Source organism: Dromaius novaehollandiae, chromosome 15 (genome assembly GCF_036370855.1).
Source record: "Dromaius novaehollandiae isolate bDroNov1 chromosome 15, bDroNov1.hap1, whole genome shotgun sequence".
In the NCBI taxonomy this organism is placed as follows: Eukaryota; Metazoa; Chordata; class Aves; order Casuariiformes; family Dromaiidae; genus Dromaius; species Dromaius novaehollandiae.
Genome location: NC_088112.1, coordinates 6165327 through 6189328, shown reverse-complemented (window position 1 = coordinate 6189328; position 24002 = coordinate 6165327). Strand labels below are relative to the sequence as shown.

At 45.0% G+C, this 24002-nt stretch overlaps 2 protein-coding genes across 4 annotated transcripts in view; both read left to right on the top strand.

The window, feature by feature from the left end:
• The window catches only part of WWC1 (WW and C2 domain containing 1), an 85063-nt gene extending 74722 nt beyond the window's left edge, over positions 1 to 10341 (top strand). Inside the window, exons 16-23 of the mRNA XM_064520847.1 lie at positions 856 to 1008; positions 1606 to 1706; positions 2492 to 2630; positions 4066 to 4230; positions 6248 to 6340; positions 7150 to 7380; positions 9348 to 9469; positions 9931 to 10341. Of these exons, the coding sequence (XP_064376917.1) occupies positions 856 to 1008; positions 1606 to 1706; positions 2492 to 2630; positions 4066 to 4230; positions 6248 to 6340; positions 7150 to 7380; positions 9348 to 9469; positions 9931 to 9997 (1071 nt within the window). The 3' untranslated portion in view covers positions 9998 to 10341. The remainder of the gene's footprint in view (positions 1 to 855; positions 1009 to 1605; positions 1707 to 2491; positions 2631 to 4065; positions 4231 to 6247; positions 6341 to 7149; positions 7381 to 9347; positions 9470 to 9930) is intronic.
• A 746-nt stretch (positions 10342 to 11087) lies between these two features.
• RARS1 (arginyl-tRNA synthetase 1) overlaps positions 11088 to 24002 on the top strand; it is an 18493-nt gene continuing 5578 nt past the window's right edge. The window contains exons 1-8 of one of the 3 annotated variants that reach the window (XM_064520846.1): positions 11140 to 11236; positions 12996 to 13095; positions 13839 to 13891; positions 16299 to 16433; positions 16960 to 17148; positions 22039 to 22150; positions 23103 to 23203; positions 23581 to 23702. In XM_064520846.1, coding sequence (XP_064376916.1) covers positions 16996 to 17148; positions 22039 to 22150; positions 23103 to 23203; positions 23581 to 23702 — 488 coding nt within the window. In that variant the 5' untranslated portion in view covers positions 11140 to 11236; positions 12996 to 13095; positions 13839 to 13891; positions 16299 to 16433; positions 16960 to 16995. Of the gene's footprint in view, positions 11237 to 12995; positions 13096 to 13838; positions 13892 to 16298; positions 16434 to 16959; positions 17149 to 22038; positions 22151 to 23102; positions 23204 to 23580; positions 23703 to 24002 lie in introns of all 3 variants that reach the window. The other 2 variants (XM_064520845.1, XM_064520843.1) reach the window with 2 other exon arrangements.

Below are 24002 nucleotides of genomic sequence, written 5' to 3'. Positions count from 1 at the left end.
TTGAATTGGGACATAAACAACAATTATGCTACAGAAAAGTCTATGTTTTTTCCTGCATGTGTTCTGTACCATCTCCCTTGCCTGGAGAGATGCAGTACATGTTTTATGGTGATTTATGCATTTCTTCCTTGACTTGCAAAGCACACTTTGGTTCAAAAAAACATTTGTTTTCTGAACAGCATTTTTCTGTTTGGCAGTCTGAATTGTCTTACAGTGTGTCTGAGCTCCAGATGGGACGGAATTATCTTGCAGGAAGTCTGCTCAGTATGCAGTCAGCTGGACAGTGCTAGGGAAATAGGGTCCCTGGACTGTGCTAGGGAAATAGGGTCCACTAAGACATGGGTTAAATAAATTGCAAACTGGTTTTCCTTTGGTTATGAATCTGTCAGACTATGTTCTAAAGGCAAGGCAGTAAAAAATGAAAATGCAGATGAAAAGGAATGGAATATGTAAAACTAACTTAAGCATGTCAGCCTAAAACAGAGTGATTTTGTCAGCCTTGCCAGTTTTCTGAAAGGGATTTTTTTCTTCCTTTTCCTTTCTCTTTGAAGCAGTGGTTGTAATGTACCATGGCTGCAGCAGAACGGTTCATCGTTCTTGCCACTTGCACACTGGAGCTATAGTGTAGCATTCGATACTTGGATTGGAGGCCCCAGGCGAAAATGTTAAAATCAAATATAAAGCATTAGTAGTGTAATTCCTGAAGTGTTGCTAAGTCGGGGATAAAATGCGGAACTATCCTTTTTTGCTAAACTTCTGAGTAATCCTGGATTTTTGCTCTTATATCTTCCCACTGGTGTGGCATTGGTTCATTTTAATACTACGCTATAATTGGGCTTTTTTTGCTTTCAATAGGGTGGCACACAGATTAGCCTTGCTGAAATATGTAGGTCTGGAGAGAAATCAACCCGTTGGTACAACCTTCTTAGTTACAAATATCTACAGAAGCAAAACAGGAAAAATAAACAAGGGAACATTCATTCTGAAGTACCCTGCACTGGAAAAACAGTAAGAACAACTGCTTAAATCAAAGATCTCTTATAAACCCTCTCATTAGTACTGCATAGGTGGCTAAAAGACTTAGGGCTGATAAAGGCTGGTGTGTTTGTATTTAGAACTATGAAAGTGTCATTGATAAGGACAGCAAAAATAAAGTGCTGAACGCAGTTATGCCCTTGTCCTGGGCTAAATACTTACTGAAATCTGCTACTTGCGAAGCTGAGGGATATGGTGTATGGTCTGGTGTAAGCACAATGTGTGAGCTCTTCCTTTCTTCTCACTAGACAGTTCACCTTGCTGCACTGAACTTCTTGAACAAGTCAAGAGCTAGTTACCTCTGCATGTGCCTTGCATGCAGTATGCACCAGCTAGCTTTTCTGCACATGTGCAGGACAGCCAGTGTCACTGGGTGGAGTTGGACTGGATATGCTCACATAGGTTTGTGTACTGTATGTGTAATATAGGCTGCCCAAATAATGTGGATGTAGAGATTATGACACTCTGCCACCAGAGGAAAGCTGGTGGGGGCTGTTCTGACCAGAAAGACTGGGCACTTTGCAGTTGGACTGAATAGTATCTCTAAATGAAGCCTCTTCATCTCTGCAGGACTCTGTATCAGCACTCTTAGAGCAGACAGCTGTTGAACTGGAAGCTGTGGAGAAGAAACTGGAGGAAAGCAGAAGCACTTTAACTAGTGGAGAGAGCTGGTAGGTAACATCCCACCATCTTAGTGCGGTGGAATTACCAGAGGTTTTAGGGATTCAGGACTGATGTTTGACGTGCAGAGAAGCAAAGAGCAAATGATACAGAGCTGTGGGAAGCTTATTTCTGCTATTCTGGAGATTGCTTGAAAAATGAGAACAAAGCTGCAAAACATTAAAAATACAGTAGTACTATGCTAGTTTTGTGACTTGTACGGTATTCCATGGATCTCCGTGAAAGCTTCACTATATGGGGCAAGGCTTTGCCCGAATAATAAATTTGGTTGTCATTTACATAGTTCAGCTTTAGCTTTTGTTAGTGAAGTCCAACATTTGAAATAAAAAGGAAGCCTGACCAATGGGCTTGGAGAAGCCAGCAGCGAGTTCAGAGGCACTGAAAAGGGCATTAAAATAAATATTTTGAATTTGTCTGATTTCACTTTTTAAACCAAGAGATTAATTGCATCCCGGGATTGTCATGTAACGGTCTTAAATTCAGACCATATCACTGAAGCCTGAGCTGCCGCACTTTTCATTTGAAACAAGACTAGTATGAAGTTTTTAGCTATAGGGGTAGCCTTCTGGTGCAGTTACACTCCAGTTTGCTCATTCCCTTGTAAAACTGTGTGTGTACTCCGTAATCTCAGTGGCTGCAGGACCTGTTGGGTGCAACTGATGGCCTTAGTGTGTTTCTTTCTGTTCAGCAAGTTCTAGGAAGTAACTACCTGCTGAAACACCAGAGTATTGTACTAAATAGGTCAGTTCAGTAACATAAGCAGTTTTTATTACAGGCAAGATGAAGAGGTTCCTGAGCAGGATGAGACCAGTGAAAATGAAGCAGAGGAGGAGGAAGAGTTCTGTGCTGGAAAATCACTGTGGGAAACAGAAGAAAGTCTGGATTCCCAACTGCACATGGAGATATCAGTAAAGGTAAAGTCAAAGGTCATTCAAACAGAAAGATGTTGAGCTTCCCATTGCTTGCTGCAGTATTCCAAACCACCTCTGTTTAATCGCATTATCTAAAGATTCAGGGATGAAATCTTCTTTCACCTCTCACAGCAATTTCACATGCAGTTTTCACCCTTGCATTAAAGTTTCAAGAGGAATAAACCCTCAGTGAAGAGCCTTGATGAGGCAGCAATTGAGAACTGCCTGTGAAAGCTGTGAAGAAGCTAGGCCACTGCAGTAAGGAAATACTTGTACCTACTTGATATGTATTCTGTTTGTGGCCAAGTCTCAAAGCATATTGCATAACTGAGTGTCCACCGGCAGAAGTTCATGGGCCAACAGATTGACTATGCAGACTTACTCTTGCAGAAAGCTCTCATGGATTGGTATAAGCAAATAGTCATTTTCCTGTTTCTCTAGGCAGTTACCTGATTTCCTTTGTGAACACAGGGCATTATTAGTGTGACTGGCTCATGTCTTTGCATCAGACATTTGCTTTGAAGGGGGAGGAGCACCCCCAAGTTTTGTTGTGCTTAAAACAAGGTATAGCCTTGTACATCTTGCTTTGTATGTCTCATTGGCTATGTACTTTTTTCTTTCTAACAGGAGATTTTAGGGCTTTCAGAAAGTGAGAAAACCTTGTTCTTTCATTAGAATCTCTTTTGTTGTGTAATGTTAACATCTTGCTCCTTTTAGTTTATCTCTTGCTAACGGATCTCTTGTTTTATTTAAGTTTTTGTTGAAAGGGAGAAATTGCTGTTGCTTAGCTGACTAGGTCACCGTTGAACTAAGCAGGGCTGTAGCAGTTACTTGGAAGTACACAATTGACTTTTGAATGCTTATCTACCTGAAGTGATTTTAAGTAACTCCACGTACTGTACATGACTGTTTTTCACGTGGCTAACATAGTATTGTTCAGCGTCTCCTGTTGGCTCGTGAAAACTGTTTTCATGGAGATGTGGCCATGATTTTGACCTGATATAATTCCGAATCTAATTGTATTCTAGCAAACAAACAATCTGCTGCAGAAGTGTTCTCTGTGCATGTGGAGATTTGGATTTTTTTGTCTGCTGCAGAATAAGTAAGTGAATGGCCTTTAAAATTATACCTCTGTTCTGCGTGCAAGATTGCTAGGCCCTATCAGTGTCTTAGATGAACAGAATCGATTGTGTTGTACAGCAGTCAATGGACATGGAGCCCTTAAGGAGTAACACAGTTAACGTAGCAGCTTGCGAGTTTGGAGAATAAGGTGTTAGGACACCCTGCATGAAAAGGGTGAAAAAGTATCTATTTTTGTGAATGCTATACTTCTGGGACTGAAAGCAGAGATACATCACAGGTGGCTGTCAGACACCCTGGATATGTGTAGCCTCTACGATGGCAAGCTGGCATTTACACTGCAGTATGTGTCTTTCAGGTGGATAAGGAGACAAACACAGAGAGCCTTGCGCAGTCTTCTACTGTAGTTCGTCCGAAAGACAAAAGAGCAGCAAATCCACCGCAAACTCAGTTTGTCAGAGGTAGTACTATCATCCGCTCCAAAACATTTTCTCCAGGACCACAAAGTCAGTATGTGTGTCGGGTAAGGAAAATGCAATCTCGGATTTATAAATGCTGTTTTTAGTTAATGAATGCACCATATCAATCTTCAGTTAATGTATGAATTCTTCAGTGAGATCTGACAGTGCTCCTTTCTTCCCCTTCAGCAAATGCTCTGTCCTCACTTCCTTAGAACAGTATCTTTTCTCAGAGCTAATAATTTTAAAGAAGTTTATAAAATGTTTTGGTGCATGTATATGTGGTGCACATAGCATGCTGAGATGCCCAAACTAACTTGGAAGGGATTGGCTGTGGTAACACAAGCATTTCATCTGTGTTAGTACATGGTTCTCCCTAGGCGAAAAGCTTTTTGCTTCTCAGTAGCATTAGGTGAGAGCACAAGGTTAACATGGCTGTGCTACTTCTGGTACCAAAGCATTGCGCTTTGTAGACCTGTCTTACTGTCACACAGTCCCTGTGAAGTTTGTGGTTGTTTATATCCTGCCTCACTGACTTTCCGATATGCAGTCATTGTAGCAGAATAGTGTAACAGAGACAATGGGATGCATCTAGGTATGACTGTAACCACACCACTCTCTTCTAGATAGGTTCATCTGTTGTTAGAAGCAAACAACTATGTTTGCTCTTGCACTTCTATGTATAGTTTGTGTGTTCAACTTAGGAGAATATTCATTGTTTTTTCTTGGTAACAGGCTGCTTCCAAATGGTTGTCATTGCATCTTAATGCCCTGTTTCTCCTTTCTCCGGCAGTAATCAAATTGGGCAATACTTAGTACAGGTCATCTCTGAGTGGTTTCTATGATTTGCTGCCGGTTAAAGACTGCAGTGAGGATGAATAACAGCAACAAGCCCTCCGACTTCTAAGAGCTGTCTTACTTAGTGATGAATATTAGGCTGCTCTAAGGCAGTGATGAGTAGCCTGCATAGCAAATCCTCTCCTGCTGCTTTTGGACTGTTTTATGCTACTTTGAACTGAGTTACCTGCAGCTACCTGACTTTAGAGGAGGTGAATGTTAAAGTGTGTGATGGAAAGTGTCCAGTGTGCTTTGTATGAAGGTAGTTGCACAGGCCATGTGCTGGGTAAGGGTGTCACTTTCACCTCTTTGAAATATTTATTCGCAGTTAATTATTTCCTGGACTGAGGATCAGCGTAAACTATAAATGAGTCTTCTAAATTGAGCTGGCAAACAAGCAAGCGCTGCCTTTTATCACGCGTGAGCTGTCCTAGCTAGGTGGGAATTCTGTTAATGCAGTTGAGCAGGATTTGATGTGCAGGTTTTCTCCAGTTTGGAAGCAGGTGCCTCCATAGGAGCAAACCATATTGCGTTTGCACTACTGATCTGTGCTTAGGCAGCAGAGGCACGGTGTCCCAGCACAGGCAGATTCCACACGCCTGCTGTTTCCCCACCCCCATTTTGTCTGAGAAGGAACATGAGGAGGGAATTAAATTCTACGTGAGCTGAGCCCTCTCTAAAGACCTGGAAACAATCACAAAAGAAGGCAGGCTGTATGTGCATAACACGACAACTCAAGAGTTGTCAAATCTAGAGGGTAGCTTAGAGGTAAACCTACCTGCTGCACCACTAACTTAAAATACAATGCATTGGAAAAGAGAAAAAAAAATCATTTCTAATGAAGTAGTTCCCTGTTTTACAGATATCAGCAAAGACTATATCACTATTTCTTACCACAGCTCATTTTCCTGTTTTGCCCAGCCTTGTTACTTGCACGTGAGAAGAGCAGTGGGGTGCAGTCCTGTACCATACCCTAACTTAGTGTGCCTTTTCTTGCCTCGTATCTTCCCACAAAAGGCCTGAGAGCCTAAGGTTTGTGGCAGGACCGACCTGGCTGTGCCAAATGGATTGCATGTTGTGTATTTGCTGATTAGGGTGGCATGTGTGTGCTGTAGTCTTTCACAAAACTCGGCAGTTCCAAGTCCATCACTGTTCACGGTTGCCTAGGCAACCCCATGATCTTACTAATAAGATAAGTGCACTGCTTGTATCTGTTCCATTAAAAAATGTGGTTTTCATTTTCAGCTGAATCGCAGTGATAGCGACAGTTCGACACTCTCCAAAAAGCCCCCCTTTGTTCGCAATGCAATGGAGAGACGAAGTGTCAGAATGAAACGGGTAAAGCCATCATTGTTTTTTTTGTCTAGCATCCAAGTTTACAAAAAAATGAAAACTGCTTTAAGGGATTAGCAAACAAATCAGTTCCAAATTTTTTCATTCATAACCTTTTCTTTGTGTGAGAAGTCTCTCTTAAGGCTACGTTTCTTTGCTATTTCAAAAGATGGCAGGAATGTCTAAGTTGCTAGAACTCATTTAGAAAAATAAACTGAGGAAGAGAGAGTTTTTGCTATTCTCAGTATTGTCAGAGTAGAAGTAGTATAATTGTTTTCGCTATGCTTGTTGTTGTAAAATAATAGTTTACATAACAAATGTGAGTTGGAGGAAAGGGCGGTGAGCAAGGGGATCACGCTTCAGATGCTCAGATGACCCAGTCGTGAATTCCTCAGTTGCGTACAATGAACTCCTGCCCTCATTGTAATAGTAATCGTTAATGTTAGCCCAAGACACTGATGCTGAGAATCTGGCTCCTTTCCTAAGGATATGGTTTTTTTGAAGTAGTTTGTGTTTGGGATTGTAACTGAGGTCATGAATATGTTAGGGGTAAGAAAAAAAAAGTGAGCATGTTTTTTCTGCTGAATTATGTATTATTCTGAAGAATAGGGGGTTAGACTTCTGAGCAAGGCATGCAAGCAAGTCTTGCTCGAATCTGCATTTTCTGTCCTCAGGCGGATTGAGAAGCAGGATCAATAAAGATGTTTTGCATTAGAGAGAAGTCTTGGAGCAAAGAGTTGTATGATGTATTTGGCCTTCCAAGGGGGAGTGGTGTGGACAGCTTTCATTGTGTTCATAAACCCCTTCTTTTCCAGCCTTCGATCAAGTCTTTCAGTGCAGAGCGTCTAATCCGCACTTCACTAGACCTGGAGCTGGACTTGCAGACTTCGAAAACTTGGCATGATCGGCTAGTGCAGGAGATCTCTGTGCTTAAAGAACTGAAGGAACAGCTGGAACAGGCTCAGAGTCAAGGTGAAAAGGAGTTGCCACAGTGGGTGAAGGAAGATGAGAGATTTCGACTGCTGCTGAGATTAGTGGAAAAACGAGTAAGTAATACCTGCCTTGGATTTTATTCAACACATTTGAGAAACATGATTTGAGAAACACCACTTTAGACAGTCAGGAAATTAAACTTCAGCACTGTAGGCACTCATCTTCCTGGTCTTATGGCTCCATCAAGCAAGCTGTTGATAGTGAAAGTTGCGGTCATTGGTGAGTGTCCAGCTATTCTCAAATGTGCTGAACTGTAGTATTTACAAACTGCAGAGTCTGTTCCTGCCTTCCCATAAACTTGAAGGTTAGGAACGCAGCTCTTGAAGTTTATTCCTCCTTCTAAGAGAAATGTCTGCATAAAACTTGCACATGGGTGACACTGGGCTTTAGAATAGAACCCTTTACTAGTCAAAGTTGCATGGTCTAATGCAGAAGTCTGATCCTCCCCCTGTTGTGCAGCTTGTAACTGAATGATGACTTACATGTACTTTCCAGCAAAGTTGAGAATTGCAGATGTAAATACTTTAAAAAAAAAAAAAAAAAAAAAAGGCAAGCAGCCAAGCAGCAAATGCCTTTCTCTTTGATTTTTCACATGTAATAGAGGGTGTTAATGTGTGTGGTCTAAAACCACTTGTATGAATTTGCTAGTGCAAGCATGTATGTGCCTGCAGAATGCCTGTTCTGGAAAGCAGTGTTACTCAGCTCTGCCAAGTTATTCCATAAGAACAGAGGTAAGATATGAGTGTCAAAAAAAAAACCAAAAGAATTTGATGTATAAATAAGTTGTTCAAACACTTCTGTAACCTTTATTTTTCCAGATAGTGAGAGTTGCAAGAAGGACAAAATGTATGAAGCATAACAGCATGCAGATGTTTCCAACAGTATTTGTTTCATTTTTTTGGCTAGTTAGAAGGGATGCTCAGTATGACATGTTTTCTAAATATTGTTTGTGAATTTTAATGCATATGAAGTGATAAGTCAGATGATAGCAGATTTTCTGGCTCATTTTAAGAGCTTAATTAAAAAAAAAAGTAGTTTCTATTTTGCTGTTTATGAAAGGTAGACTGCAGAGCAGGGATGGAAAGGAGACAGAACTAGTTACCAAGAACTGTAGCAAACAGTCTTTTCTTTTTGGGAAAGTTGTCTTTCAACTTGGAAAGTATTATCACTTTTCTGGAGAGGCTTTAAATAAAAAGTATTAGCTTCAAAAAGAATGGATTTACAAATAAGGTAGGCAAAGCTTGAAATACGTGGCTAGCCCTGGGTGGATGATGAGCAAGGTGGGCTTTCAGTCATGCTTTTCCCCCCAAAAAGGATTATTCTGTAGCTGATCGTCCCCTAGATGTGAGACTCTCAGTTTTTTGCCAGAGTTTCTCTCCTCTCTTTAACTTCCTATGGAGAATTTTCCTCTTGAACACATGCATTTACAAGCACAAAGATTTCCTGCCTTTACACAGGTGCAAATATGAGAAGTTAAAAATGCCATCTAATTTTAAACTTCAGCCTCCCAATATGTAGCAGGTGCAGTATGTCATGGTTAGTACTTACTGTATTCTGTCTGCATGATATTCTTCCAAGTGTACAAGGCTTTTTCTCAACTGCTGTGATTTGTCAGGGGCACTTCTGCTGACATCAAGCAGAAACTGTGAGTTATGCTGGCCTAAGGTGTAGTAATGAGTTCGCATGAGTTGCTCATTGGGGTAGAGCTGGAACAGGGGTTGCTGTGTTCTTGCATGAGCTCGCATAAAAAAACTTACCAAGAAAATGGACAGAGAAGGTTCCCATAGCAGCCATAATTCTTAGCAGAGGGCTGGAAGAGCCCTTAAAAAAGCTGCCTCTGCATTACAGTGGTCACCTTAGCTGAGAAGTCTTCATTTTAGCTTCTGTGGCTTGTGATTCCAGTCAACTCTTTCCAAACTGCTTACACTGACTGCTGAACTACCTTGCTGCATTTAGAAGTTTGTTGGGATAAAATGATTCCTCATGGGAACACATACAGCTTTTTCCATTATTCATTTAGGTGGAAAAAACAGAACAGAAGTGTGAACTCAAAGCTGATAAAATGATGAGAGCAGCTGCCAAGGATGTGCACAGGCTACGAGGGCAGAGTCGGAAGGAGCCTTTGGAAGTACAGTCGTTCAGGTAGGGGTACCCGTAAAGCAGAGGAAGGATCGACTGCCGCCATGACTTTTCTGTGGATGACTAAGATGCTGATAAGGAAAGCTGGTATTTGTAGAAGTAGGTAACTGTTCTGCTTAAACTAAAATTTTTCTGACTTTGTATCAGAGTGTAAGATCTGAGGGTCAGGGAAATTAGCTGTGGCACTGCAAGTAATCTCAAAGCAATAGACAATTACCCAAATCATTCCCCACCTGGCAAAAGATTTACCGATCTTTTCTATAATACAGGAATAGCCCTTTACTTTTCCTGTTGTGAGCTTAGCTGTAATGATGCCTCATGTCTGCTATGTAAATAGGTGGTGTAGGCTGAGAGGATGCGCTGCCCTTTTTTGTGGTGATAGCTGGTGGTCAAATTTTAATGCAGATGGTAGACATTTCTGGCAAGAATTGTGTTGCATTAACAGTTGATCGTTTTCTTTTTAGAGAGAAAATGGCATTTTTCACGCAGCCGAGGATAAACATTCCAACGCTGTCTGCAGACGATGTGTGATCACCGTAAAGTATTTGTTTTTGGGACCATTCCACAAATGCAGTTTGTTTCTTGAAGTTATTTATGTGGTATTATGAAGGTACCAAGGCATTTGTACATTAGAGCTTTTGTCAGTATGTGGATGTTTTAAAGATTTTTAGCTTAAAGTTATATCATCACAGAAACCAGCATTAAAGTGACAAGATTGTATAGTTTGTATATTTAGGAATGTATTTTTGGGAAATAGAATTTTAAATAAGAACAAATACAGCATAAGGTGCTGTTATTCTTAAATAATGCTGTTTAGATTTTTTGTACAGCTCTACCTTTTAGAGGTTTTACTGCAATAAAATTAATTTGAAGGAGCCTCCCTCCTCCCTTGCGTGACATCGTGCGGCAGCCGCGCCGTTGGCGTGGTGGGCGCGGGGAGCCCGCCGCGGCGCCGGTTTCCCGCCAGGCCCGCGGCTGGGGTGCGGAGCTGGGGGCGCTTCGGATGCTCCTGCCGCTTGTCCTGCAGCTGGTGCCTGTCCGTGCGGCTGGGGGAGCCCGTTGAAACCACTGCGGTGGGAGGAGGGCTGCAGGGAGCGTGACTCCTTTGGAGGGGTTTTTCCAATAAAGTGACCTTTCTGGACAAATCTGCCTTCTCCTCGCTTTGTTTCGCCTCCTGTGAATCTTCTCAGCAAGCGGCGGCTGACTGGTTTGAGGCAGCGGCGGGAAGCGGCTACCTTACCTTGTTAAAGCAGCGCGGAGCGTTCGTGTGCGGCCGCCAGTGGGTCTTAAGGGCTCTCGTAACGCGGGCGCCTGGGGTTTTGCGCTGTTTTACATGTGGCTTTTGCTAAAAGTGCCCAAGAAGTAGCTCCGGGGCCTGCTCCGCTTTGGCGGTGGTACAGAGAAACGTTACTGTGCGCGTACTGGTGAAGAGCCCCTCGCCCCCCGTTTCCCCCCTCCCCGCCCTGCCCCTAGTCCCTTCGGGCGTCCGTTTCCCCGTGGCCCCCGCGGCGGCACCGACGACGGCGGTGGGGGAGGCTCCTCCCCCCGGCCGGGCCCGCCGCTCCCCGCCAACGGCCGCTGTGACGTCATAGCGGCCGCGGCCCGCCGCGCCGGCGGCCTCGAGGCCGCCCCGCCGCGCGAGGACGCTGCGCGCCGCTGCCCCGGCGCGACTTCCGTCTCGGCGCGCGGTTCCGGTTCCGGCGGCGGGCGGGGCGGCGCGGGAGGATGGAGGCGCGCGTGGCGCAGGCGGCCGCCCGGCTCGCGCGGCAGGTCAGGCCCCGCCGGGGGAGGGGGGGCGCGGGCGGGGCTGCCGCGGCGCACGGTAACGGCGCCGGTCGGCGGACGCGGTGGAGGGGCCTCGAGTGCTCAGCCCGTAACGGAGTAGTGCGGGGAAGGCCGCCTCTCGGGGGGAGAGGGTCGCTCAGCGAGTTCGCGAGGAACCGCGGAAAGCCCCAGCAGAAGCGCGGCGTGCGGGGCTGCGCGGGGACTTCTCACCGCGTGAAACGGGGAAAATCCTTTAGGAACTAAAAGGGACGAAGGGGTGTTAACACTGAAAGGGGGGGGAAAGCAGACAAAGGCGCGAACACCTTCCTCGCGTTTTCCCTTTTCCTTGAGCTGAGACGGTTAACGCAGCAGAACCCGCCCGTTCGCCAGATCCTGGCGCCGCGGGGTCGGGTGAGTGATCTCCGTGCAGCGGAGGGGCAGTCGGAGAGGCGTTTGTGTGAAACCCTTCCGGCAGCAGCACCGCGAGGCGATTTCCACGGCGACCGGTGACGGACGAGCTGCCTTCCTCAGCCCCTGCGCTGTTGCTCGTGGCGGCACCCGGCAGAAACCGGGCCGCTGCCAGGCGGAGGGGCTGGGCTGCAGCAGGAGCGCCGAGGCGGAGGTGCTCGCCTCGGGCGCAGCGCAGCCGCCGCTGGGAGAGCAGAGCTGGGCAGGGGGAAGCTCTTGCAGATGATCTCTTTAAAGTAGTTACATTAACACTAGTTTGCACTTTCTAGTACGGGATTATTGCAACCATAAGGTATTCTGGGTTGGGAGGAAAGACGTCGACAAGCCTTTCCCTTTCTACAGTAAGAAAGCCTTCAGACTGTCAGGCCTACCTTAGCCAACAGTGATGTTGATAAGAGGACCGAGGCAGCTTCACGAAAACTCTGAGTCCTTTGTATAGGCTAGCTTCTCTTATATTGCCCTAAGCACATTACTGAGAGCTTTCCCAGCATTTAGCCTGTGGGTTTTTTTTGCCTGCTGTAAGCATGTTTTGTTAAGTAACTTTTTAGTATGTTTTTGAATCTCAATTCAGATATAAGATGGGCACTGCCATGAAATACTGAGGTAAATCTGACTATTCAATCTCTGCAACTTCTTTTTGCCTTTCTTTCTGTATCTCTCCTTTAGCTGCTAGGAGAGGAAGGGCACCTAAGGTGTTATTCTGCCAAGGTATTCTTCCCCCTTGCTGCTGCTATCTGGTCTTTCGTCAGTGCACAATTTCCAGTCACCATCTGTGAAGCAGAATAACAGAGGCAGCAATCAGCTCTTAACTCCAGGAGGCTCATAGGAGGCTGTGTGGAGTTACTGAAGTGACTAACGCCTTGCTCCCAAGACACATGCGTCCTGTTTGCCTGCCTGCTTCCAGCTCTCCAGAGCCCTTTGTGAGCCAGCGGGAATCATTAGTCCTGTGGGAAAATCACCCAACCAAGAGATGAAAATGTGTGCCAGGTTACTGCACTGAGCCAGCTCAGCAAAGGGTCGGACAAGCAGTAGGAGGAGGAGGTAGAACTGTGCAGGGGGCAAGGAGGAAGGGATGTGAGAGAGGTGTCCTGACCCCTTTGCCAGGCTTTCTCAGGCTGTTTTTTCTCTCTCTTTCATTTCCTTAATGTGATGGAGGAAAGCTGTTCTCCCAGAGATAGAAGCTTATGTACATTCCGCATTAATTCGGTGGGGTGTTTGGAAGGCATTCTTGTGTGCTAACAGAAACTGTAAGGATGATTTTGGTCTCGAGAAAGCTATAGTTTTTTTGTATTCACAGGTGAGGGGAAGATTTCTAGTACTCAGCTGACCAAAGAGCCCTTGGAGATGTCAGCATGACTTCATGTAGTTCCCGCAGCTTCTCATGAGGTGGTCATCAGGTATGACCCTTTATTGACAAGTTGTGACATGTCCAGGGCTGTAGAGTAGGTAGAGTAATCTAGGGGGTGAAGTTTTATTCCCTGAACAGCAGTGAGATCAGCAGCTTTGTCCCTCCTTTTCTCAGTCGTATTTTGCAGATCAGAGATGTAAGGGCCTTGTCTCCCTCCCTCACTTGGATGGTACTCTGAGAAAGGAACTGCTCTAATGTTTGGTTTTCAGAAAGAAGGCAGAATTTATAACACCCCTTTAGTAATACCCAGTGTTTGTAGGTGATTTGCTAGCGAATTAGGTTTATCACAGGATAAATGTAGTAACTCCCGTGACAAGGGGTGTTTCTGACACATGAGTGTCTAAATGACCTTTTTCCAGGTGGGCTGGGCACATGAATATGGGGTGGGGGGCCCTGAGTGGTGTTATCCCCTGCACTAGCCTATGAGGTACTTACTGGGAAGCTCTTCTGGTTGCCATTTTGGAGCAGTTAGCTGTACTCTGCCCTGTGGTGTCCTAGCCCAACTGCTGTGACCTTAACCCCATCGATTCTGGGGTTAAGTAAAGTAATCAGTACGCAAAGTAATCATTGCTGGTTTTGAGACAAGCCTTCTCTGCTGAGTGGTTTTGAATGAAAAGTTTAGTTCGTCATCTGTGTTAGCTGCTGATGAGCACAAGAAGGGAGACTTAAATGACAGCAGCAATATTCGGGTAGCCAGCTAGACTGTTGTGCGATGAAACGTTTTGCTTTCAGTTCACACTCAGAGGATTGCTGAAACTTTCTGAAGAAGAGGAGCAGAAAACAAGGTGGGAAAACATGGCAGTGTGGGCTGAGAGAGAAGTAGATGGGACTCAGTGAATTGTGCCAGTGTATTAGGGTTTTTTTCCTCCTGGCCAAATCCAAGCAGTTAGGGGATGAGTTGTCACCTTCATTTGGTGTGGGAAATGCTGTTTGGGTCAGAGATTCCTGAGAGCCCTTGAGGTCTAGGTTCTGGCTGCACATGTGGATGAACCTCTGTCTTCATCCTCTCTTGTAGTGTAGCGTAGTGTAGTGTAGCAATATGGAAAGGAACTCTGGTAAGACACTGGGTATGTTGTCTCCTGCAAGTCATACCTTGGGTGACCAGGGACATTTTTGATTGTGTTGGACAATTGGGAATGAATTTCTATTCTGACAAGATTGCCGATGGTACTGAAGTATCTCAGTGGCCATAGCTCGAGGGGGGAGTCTTTACAGCGGGAGGAGCAGGAGTGACCTGCTCGTTGGCTAGGGTGTGTAGTGATGTTAGTTCTAAAAGGAGGAAGCAAATCTGGATCCAGTCGTGTTTATCATGTGTGCAAAACTCTCCTGGGTGTCTGACTAGCTAATCTATCCTTAAGCTGTTCGCTTGGCTAGAGAGCAGGTAATACTGCATGGATGCAGAATTTATAGATAATGTGGTAATAAGAAAAGAACATATCTTTGTGCTTTTCTTCCTGTGCACATTCGGTGGGAGCGTTTTTGTTTTTGGGTTTTTTTTTTTTGTAAGTTTAAACTTGAATTATCTGTGTCACTGCTCTAATATTCCTTTAAGTCAGTTTGTTGCAATAGTGCTTGCTTAAATTTACAGTGAAATACCTGTAAAAAAAGGCAGTGAGATCTCTCTTGCACTATTTGAAATAAAGTAATAGGACAAAAAAGGAAAAGCTTGAGGGGTTTTTGAGTTTTTGCTGTGCTATCAAAAGACTTGAGGTAGGTAAATGCTAATACAGAGAGGTTTTGATAAAGTCTTTTTTCTCAAAGTCCTGCTTCTTCACATCTGAACCTGCAGGAAGCATCCTGTTCTCCTGTAGCAGAGGAGACTTTGAGGTTGTCAAGTGCCACGGAAGCACTGAAGCTCAAGAGCAAGTGAAGAATGACCTCAAAAGTACTGGCTTTCATCATGTTCCATATACAGGCCAATCTTAAAGTTATTACGGCCCAGCTTGTGTTTTTGGGGCATCTACAGTTAGTTATGCTGGCATACATGGGAGCTGTTGTTCAGGTGGAAATACAAGGCCGGAAAGTGTGAGGGCCCAAATATTTTTCCTTAATTAAATACGCTGATTGTTTCAGGAGCAACAAAATAAATGAGTCCTTCTCTGATAAGCCTTGGTGGCCTTTTTTTATCTACTATAATAGCCTGAGCTGCCTCCTGCTGCGAGAGTTTTGGTAGACAAGAGGCCGGATGAGTCAGATGAGAGGCTGGAGAGTCAGGCTGGGGGATGCCTGCTGGCCACCATTGCTCCATAGAGGCAGTGGGCTGCTTAAATTTTCAGTAGCTTTCAGACTTCTCCCCTATTACAGGGGAGGAAAAGAGACAGACAACAGAGATGAAGTCTCAGGTACCTGGTTTCCTTAGGGAACTGGATGAGAAAAATGGCAAATATGTTGAAACATATTTGCATGTGTCCCAGGCTGCGAAGCCTCGAGGGGTGAGGGAAATCCCTTTGCTCTAGCTGTGCCGAGTAGAAATTCTTTGGCTGTAGAGAGGATGGAGGATGCAAATCTGAGGGACAGCTAAATGCTGAAATTTATTTGGAGCATAGAAGTGCACCTGAAATTCCACATTTCTCCTGAATGCCCTGTGTCAGTTTTGAGAGAGAAGCCACGCTGCAGGTAAGGAAGGAAAGGTTGTGTGACTAGGTGGAAGCAAGTGCGTGCTGCAGAGCTGGCCCCACACTCTCCTTTGAAGCAGCACACTGCACTTCCTGGCATTTCTGTCTCTAGTTGGGTTTGAGCTTGCTGGCATTGTGTAGGTGATTGTGGTTTCACCCTCTGGAAGAGAAAATGTGACCTAGCTCTTGAGATGATGAAACTGGGTGAAGCCTGAAAGAGCCTTCAAGGAATTTCAGGTTATAATACTGGACTTTTTTATGAGATGAAAAAAAGCATGAGAAAGCATTTATTTGGGGAATGTATTTTATTAGCCCAGCCTGTTGTCTGTCTCGCACAACTCTCTTGAGATCAAGCCATGTTATCTCACTGACATCTTTTAAAGAATGTTTTAGAATTCCCATCTTTGTCATGGATAGAAACGACCATTAAACATTAATCGTTTAGAATTATTCACCTTATATGTTGTTACTGTCACATTTATGGGACAAAACTAGAACTGTACAAGAAATCTCAGCTTCTTGCCCTCTATTCCCCCTCTCCAAGAACTGTTGTGTTTCAATCTGATTTGTTTTTCAGGAAAACGAAATTAAGTGCTTAACTGCAGAAATTGAGCACCTGAAGAACTTTGGGTGCTTGGGAGTCTCCCCGAGTTTGGAAGGATTACGAGACGAAAACGCAAAACTTAAATATCGCTTAAACTTTCTTCGAAAGGTAAGGGGATGAAGAATTACTGCTGTGGCATGTGTTTTTGTCCACAATGAGACAAGGTAAATGATGCCATTTTGTTACAGCTTGTGATGTGTGACAGCATGCTCATTCTGCATTCTGATGCCTTAATTGTCGATGGTACATTGGGTGTTTTGTGGTTCATAAAAGAGAAAGTTTCCTTGTGAAAAGTCTCGGTCAGTTAATAAGCTCACCCTGTCGTGTCTTGGACAGCCACGTAACAGGACGCTCCAGTTATGGATAGACGGGCTGTGGTCTCTCACGGGACGACTGACAAAGGTGTGAAAGTAGTGCAGCCCTGCTTTCAGGGAAGGTATTTGTGCTGCAGGATTCAATGGGGGAGGCAGCGCTTGAGTCGCATGATTTTAATGTTGTATATATTGCTGCTGTGCCTAGAGGTGTCAGCCAAGTCTGTCAACTGTGGTTTGTCAGGCAGCCATGGGAAGAAGTGGGAGGTAGCTGCTCCTGAAATGCTGTGAATTGAGCCTTCTGGATTTTGGTATTTTTTCAGAGCCTTCAAGAGGAAAGAAGTAAACCAGTGAGAAGCATGATCAACATCAACAGCTGTCTTCAAGAGATCTTTGGAGCTGCCATTCAGGCTGCCTACCCAGATTTAGAAAACCCTCCGCTCGTGGTGACACCAAGTCAGCAGCCCAAATTTGGGGATTACCAGTGTAACAGTGCCATGGGCATAACACAGGTAAATCTGAAAGATCTTCCAAAGAGAAGAAAAGATGGGGATGTTGTCTGTTGGAAGCTCAGTGATAGACAGCACTGTATGTGATATGGCTGATGTGATACCACCAAAATTGAACCAGTGCAGGCCTGCTGTGGGCCTCAGGGGTGATAATTCATTGAGCGTTTGTGGCATTTTTGGAAGTGCTGGTCTTTACGGAGTGGGCCTTTAAACCTCTGTTTAGATGACTGGCATGAGAGAGGAGAGAGAGTGTCTGAGCTACCTGTGTTTCATGGAGAAAAACTACTCAGTTCACGTGGTTTAAATCAAATTGGGATCTAAGTGCTGCATTGTTGTAATAGTGACGTAATTATCTGGCAGTTTGTGAGCTATATATTTGGGACCAGTATCAGCAATATGGTAGATAAACCATGAATACTAAACATTTACAAAATGTTAACAAACACCTGCATATCTCTAAATGCTCTTCTATAATGCAAGAAGTTATAATGCACTCCTGCACACATTCACACAGTTACGTGTAACCCCCCCCTTTCTCACAGGACGAGCGGGTTACAAACGCACACCCCTTTTCTGGGAGTGCGAGTTCCCCCCTTGCACACACCTCCTGTGGGAGACATGGCTGCTTCAGCTTTGTGCATAGCGGTGCTGCTTCCGACCGACCGCTGACGCAGGTGCCAGGGAGAAAGCCCCCCCGGGCGTTCCCGTGTGCACACCTGGGCGGGCTGCGGGCCCCTACACATCTGTTCACACGCTGTTTATGCTCATTTTCCTATCTTAACGATTGTCGCTCTCCAGGCATATGACGAGGCTGGGGGGAAATCTGTGTGCCCCCCCCATCTATGCTTGGTGGGCATCTATATATACTTTTAACTGAGCAACAGTCAAGAAACACATTTATTTTGCTGTGGGGTAACTAACCTACAAGTACCTCTTTGCTACAAGACACAGATCTGCACTTTAGAAATGTTTTAGAAGCCAAGTATTTGTAGTTCCTTCCCATTTTTTTGAGGAAGTGCTATTTCTCCCTCCCTGGATCCTCTCTATAGCTCGAAAGTTTTTAATGGTAACTGTTAAGTGTCAGATAACTACTACTAGAACTGGGCCATACTTTCTCTTGTTCCAGTGTATCTTATTTAAAGTAGCAGTCCAAAAATGCTGGCTTTAATATGCCATCTATGAGTATTTTGATGACACAGGAAAAATTGAAGGTTTTGGGTACTGGTGAAGGAAGGGATAGAAGCTAGTGGCCCTGAAACTTGGTGAGAGCGCTTGCAAATGGGAGGAAGTGAAGGGCCCCTAAAAAAAAAGACACACTGCTCCGGTTCTTAGCTTCGGACCTGACCCAGGGTTTCCGGTGTGGGCAGCCACTCTGAGAATCTGTGTTTGCTTTGTCAGGGATATCCAGGCCCTCTCCAGTAGCCATCTGTCTATAAAGGGAATAGCAGTAGGCAAGCTGAGGAGCTGAATAACCTTAAATATTCTTTATGCAGGCACAAAGTGGATTTCTGCAATATGTCATACAGAGCATCTGTACCAGATGCCTAAAATTGAACAGAATTAAAACTTTGCTGTGTTATTACTCATGTTAAGCATTCTGGGGGTGTCGGCAGGAGTCACGAGTTGCCTCTGTATTTCTGAATACTTTTTGTAAGCTCTTCTTTCTACAGAGTAGCTCATCTTTCTGGGAATGTGTAAAGTAATATGAGAAAGGAGCGGAGGACAGTTGGTGCTAGATGGATTTATATTGCACTCTGTGAATTACATGGTTATTAATTAGTGCAAATTTAAGAAATGTTTTAATTTCAGTCTGCGGCCCCAGACAGGCTGGCTGGCTGGGGCCAAAAGCAGCGCTGAATCGTAGGTGGCAGTAATTTGGACGCACAGAAGCTGAGTTACGGATGGGATGCCAGTAAGAGCTCCAGGCCAGCACCAATAAAACCAAGCATTAGCCTTAAGGTGAGTCCAGCAGAGAGGTTTGTTTTGAAGCAAGAGGATGAATAAAGGCATCTTGCAGCCTTTTGGAAACTGTAGTTTAGTCTTCTAGCCCACACACCTCCCCCACGTTTGTTGCGTGTCAGTGTCATTTGGCTTGTTCTCAGGGTCATTTCTGCCCCTGTAAGAACAGCCTGAGTTTTAAAGGTGTTTTATCCAGCAGCTGAAAGAAAGCAATCTAATGAAGGCATGTGAGGGTTTATATAAATTCCAGTTGGAATGAAGCACTTAAAGCTAAAATGCAAAATATTGATTTCTGCCATCTTGGAAGTTCTCAGGTAACTATAATAAGGGCTCCACTTTACAAAATGCCTGCAAAGCATCTGCAAAAGAGGGAGTTTTTGTTCATCTGGCTGGTGTCAGCAGGGTTATTTTGAAAGTTACGGCATTGCTGCTGTCTGGATGATCTTTGGTCAGAGAGGACCCAGACAGTCTGGGAGTTGCTCAGTGGGGTGGGACTATATTTAAGTGAAACCAGGCTCTGGGCAAGGGAGAGGGAGAAGGTAGCAAATTCTAGTCTAGGTGTGAAAGCATCCGAACTTTCAATATATTGATACCTTCGAGTAAATAAATAGACTCTTTGTAATCATAGATCTTTTATTTTGTAACCTGCAATCTCAACAGGAGGAACTTTTAAGTAGTCTGTTGTTAATTCCCTTTCATTGATGAAGATTAGACCGTGAATTGTGACATCGGACTTGCACTGCAATACGTGAAATCCTGCTCGCCCCAGCTTGCTGTCTGTGGCTGCTGTGCATTGTCCTGCTGCAGTGAGTTTGACTTCGGGGCAGCATCAATACGTGCCAGCCGTCAGGCTCCTGGTCTGAAGCGCCAGGGCAGAAACAGCCCTCACAAATACGTGCCGTCTTCCTTCGGTCTCATTAGCATACTGTGCCTGGGCTCCAGCCAGAGGAATACCCTGGGTGACTGCACTGACACAAACTTCCAGAGCTTTGCCATTTTTTTGACCGCTGTTTTACCCCAATTAAGTTGCTGCTGGGATTCTCGAGCAGTCCTGGCTTCTCAATGTCGACACTGTTTGCATAACTCGGTGTCCAAAGTCCCCTGCATTTGAGGGCCTTTGAGGCAGGGTTTCTCATTCGGGATTGTCAGCAGTACCGATGGATAAAGGTTCCTAGAACAGGCTTGGCTGCAGAGTTTGTTCCCAGAAAGGTAGGCAGGGTTTGTTCCCAGAAAGGTATGGGCTAGGCCTGAGCTTGGGAGTACTCACACGTGTAGCACGCTCACAGTGTAATCATGCAGCAGAGCCAAGGGATGCTGTGCTGTCATTTCCGAGAGCAGCTGGTTGTGTACTTCCCCTTTGCCCTCAGTTTTAGGGACTTCACCGTGGCACGTCTGCCCTTCAACCTTGCCGAACAAGCAAGACATCCCTCCCGGTCCTGCGCGGAGCTGGAACGCTGGTCACCACGGCTGCAAGAGGAGCAGGAAGTGCCCTGACTCCCGGGCAGCACTGAGACGTGCCAGGCGGCAACCTCTCCGTTCAACGCGCCAATGTGGAAACGGCCCTCACAAATGTGTATTGTTTTCCCATGAGCTCGTTAGCGTATTAACGCCTGGGGTTTGAGCCAGGAGCAATGCTCGCTCCTTAGAGTAATAGCAGCGTGGTGCCTGTTTTTGGAATGATTCAGATAACATTGCCTGTAATCTGGTGGTGTGTTTATTTTTCCTACAGTTTGCAGTTTGAGTAGCATTGAAGGTGACTGCTAGAGGTGTTCTCTTCTTCCCCATTCTAAGCCTTTACCAGCCTGTAAGGATCCTGTTGTGCCCAAATATATGGCAGGTTAAGCATGAAACTGAAACTTGTGTGAAGTCCTGTTTTCAGCAGACCACAAGCCAGGAGTGAGTGTAAATTGTGAACTGACAGAGAGCGGCGTGCTCTTTGTGGCCCTCATGGGAGCGAGGTGGTAGATCATTTTCAAACATGTCGCAGCAAGAATGGAAAATATTTTTAAGAATTCTCATAAGAAATGTGTTCAGAAACACGTCGGTCTGGCAGATTTTATACAGTGTGAATGGAGTGTTTTACAAGGGACGGATTGTGCTGGCTCACAGAATTGTAGGTTTTTGTGGACAATTTGTGGTCCTTCTAAAGGCTGCTTTTTTAAGAATTGCAAAAAGCTATGTGAAAAGATGCTTCTGGAACGGACAGATAAATTGTGGAGTAACCTAGGGGGTGTGAGCTTGTATCGTACCGTTGGAGTTTCTCCTAGGAGGCCATTTCTGCCTGGAGGGAGAAGGCGAACTACTTCCCAGGCAGTTCTTCTGATGCATTTTAAAGAAGAACAGGCAGTGTTAAGGTCATCCTTGGTAGCTCGGGTTGTTGATTATTTTTTTGAGTCTAAGGACTGAAGGATTGAAGGAGGTTTGCTTTGGTTGCTTTAAATCATGAATTAGCAAACTTGCTCTGAAAAGTGCACTCAGCACCTACTGTAGGTGCAGTTTAAAATTTTCAGAAGTGAAGCTTGGCAGTACTGAGGATACATGTAGGACTGATGAACAAGATTTTGAAGCAATGCTAAGGACTGTGGTAGCTACGTTGAAGAGTTTGTCCCTTTCTACTAGTTTAAAGAAATCCAGATTTGCCGAAGCACTTGACATGTGTTGAAAAATAGCCTGACAAGTTTTTTACATTTGGTACTACCCTTTCATTGCCCATAGTGTGAGGGAGTGAACATGTTAGACTAGTTAGATTTATGCATAGAAAGAGCTAATGTAATCTGCAAAATCTGTTAGGGAGGGTTTTCTCTGTATGTGTCTGCATTACTGAGCTACAGACTCTCGAGGATATTTTAAGGCAGCAGGATCTATGCTTTCTGTTTCATTCTATAGAAAGTTTTGCAGGATCAGATTTTACTGGACCCTCTTGCTGTGTTTCAGATACTGCTCAAAACCACGGAACAGAAGGTCAGCCCGAGAGAAATCGCTGAGAAGATTTCGAAAAATATTCCTGCCAATGACTGCATCGAGAAGGTTGAAATCGCCGGTCCTGGTACGATAGTTTCATGTTACGACCCTTGTATGTTTTAAAGCTGACACTGCAATTCAGGGAAGCTGAGCTGAGTTTGACCGTTCTGTGATGTAAAACTAGAGTTATGAGGTGATTCAGCTTTCTCTGTCTGGATGAGGTTTATAGCCCTCAGACTTGGGCAGCAGCAGAAAATCTACCTTAGTTTGTTTTAGAACTGACAAGCACAATCCTGGCCCCTCTACTTAGAAAACATCCTGCTGATCCTCAAGTGATCAGTTTTGGCCTTTAAGGTATCAGTGACGAATATCCGGTGAATTCGCTGCAGAAATCGGTGTGCCCTTTCGGCTGAGACCTGGTGCGTTTGCTGTTGCTCGCCCGGTGAGGAGGCCTTGCCCCCTCAGCACTGACAGGGGGCGGTGGAGGTTAATAATTGCTGCATCTCTCGTGTCCCTGTGACCCAGGAAGAAGTAAGAGGGCTTGCGCTCCTGCAGCATACACACAGAAATCACATGGTGCAGCCTTTCAGGGTGCTTGGGATGTGCTATGTATTTTGGGATGCTGCTTTAAAAGGAGGGGAGACAAAAGAGTTTGTTGCCCTTGTACCTATCCAAGGACTATATTCTGCAGACCCTGGCAATATTATTTCATTTCTCTTAAAGAACGTTTTTACAAATTCATCTGTGAGTGGCAGTGTGCAAAAACAAGTCATGTCAATGGTCTAGCTTGCACAATCTGACTCTTGCAGTGAAGGCTATAGTTGTGTGAAACAGGCTCTCGTAATCTGTGAATAGAAATTGTATTTTAGCGACAGCTTTGTTGTCCTGTTGCTGAAAATGGTTTTGTCGTGTCAAGCTAACTTCATATGCTCTTGTCCTTGATGCAAGGAAACAGAGATCCAAGGGAACGGGGTGGGGGGAGTGGTCTGAGGCACTTTTGCAGCCCTAGTGCTCATTGCTGGTTTTCTCTTCTGAAGGTTTTATCAATGTCCACTTGAGAAAAGATTTTGTATCAAAGCAGCTGAGCAGTTTACTGGTGAATGGAGTTCAACCACCAGCTCTTGGCAAAAGGAAAAAGGTATGGCAGTAAGCACGTAGGCATCCTGCCCACCTATGGGTCGCACGTGCTGCAGGTAGTTTTGAAACTGTCCCGTGAGGGGATATGCTGAGTAGGTGGGTGGGCACGTCGGCTGGTTGTTACAGTGGATGAGATGGATGCAGGTTAGGGCCGGGGGCTCCTGGGGGCAGCGTGTGGTACTGAGCTGGTCTGGGAGCGTCAGCGTGGGAATGATCCCTGCCTCTCTGCTGCTGTGCGCTGCTGGCAGCGCAGCACAGGGCCCTGCGGGTCAGCAGAGGGGAGCCCTCCCCCCACCCGGAGAAACCCACCCTGAACACGTGGGATGTAGTAATGGTCTTTGTCTTTTATTCATTTTTTCCTTTGTTGCTGCGTCTAAGGTGGTGGTGGATTTCTCTTCCCCTAACATCGCAAAGGAGATGCACGTTGGTCACCTGCGGTCAACCATCATTGGAGACAGTATGTGCCGCCTGTTCGAGTTTGCAGGTTACGATGTTTTGAGGTGAGAGTCAGCGTTTGGGTGGGGAGGGCTTGTCTCGCTAAATTTCTGCAGTACCTATCTGTATGCTTTGATCTATATCGGTCTTTTTTATAAGCACATAACAAATAATCCTTGATAGCAAGACTAAGATAGCAAGCTGAGCAAGTGTAGCAACGTGAGGACAACCTCATTGCACTGAAATCAGGGGCTTTTGCCTGTTTTTGGTTTCTGATATTAGGTGCGTTTCTTCTTTTAAAATATATATATTAAAATATCTGTATTTTAAAATATATATTTGAGAAAACATTTCCCTTTTTAATT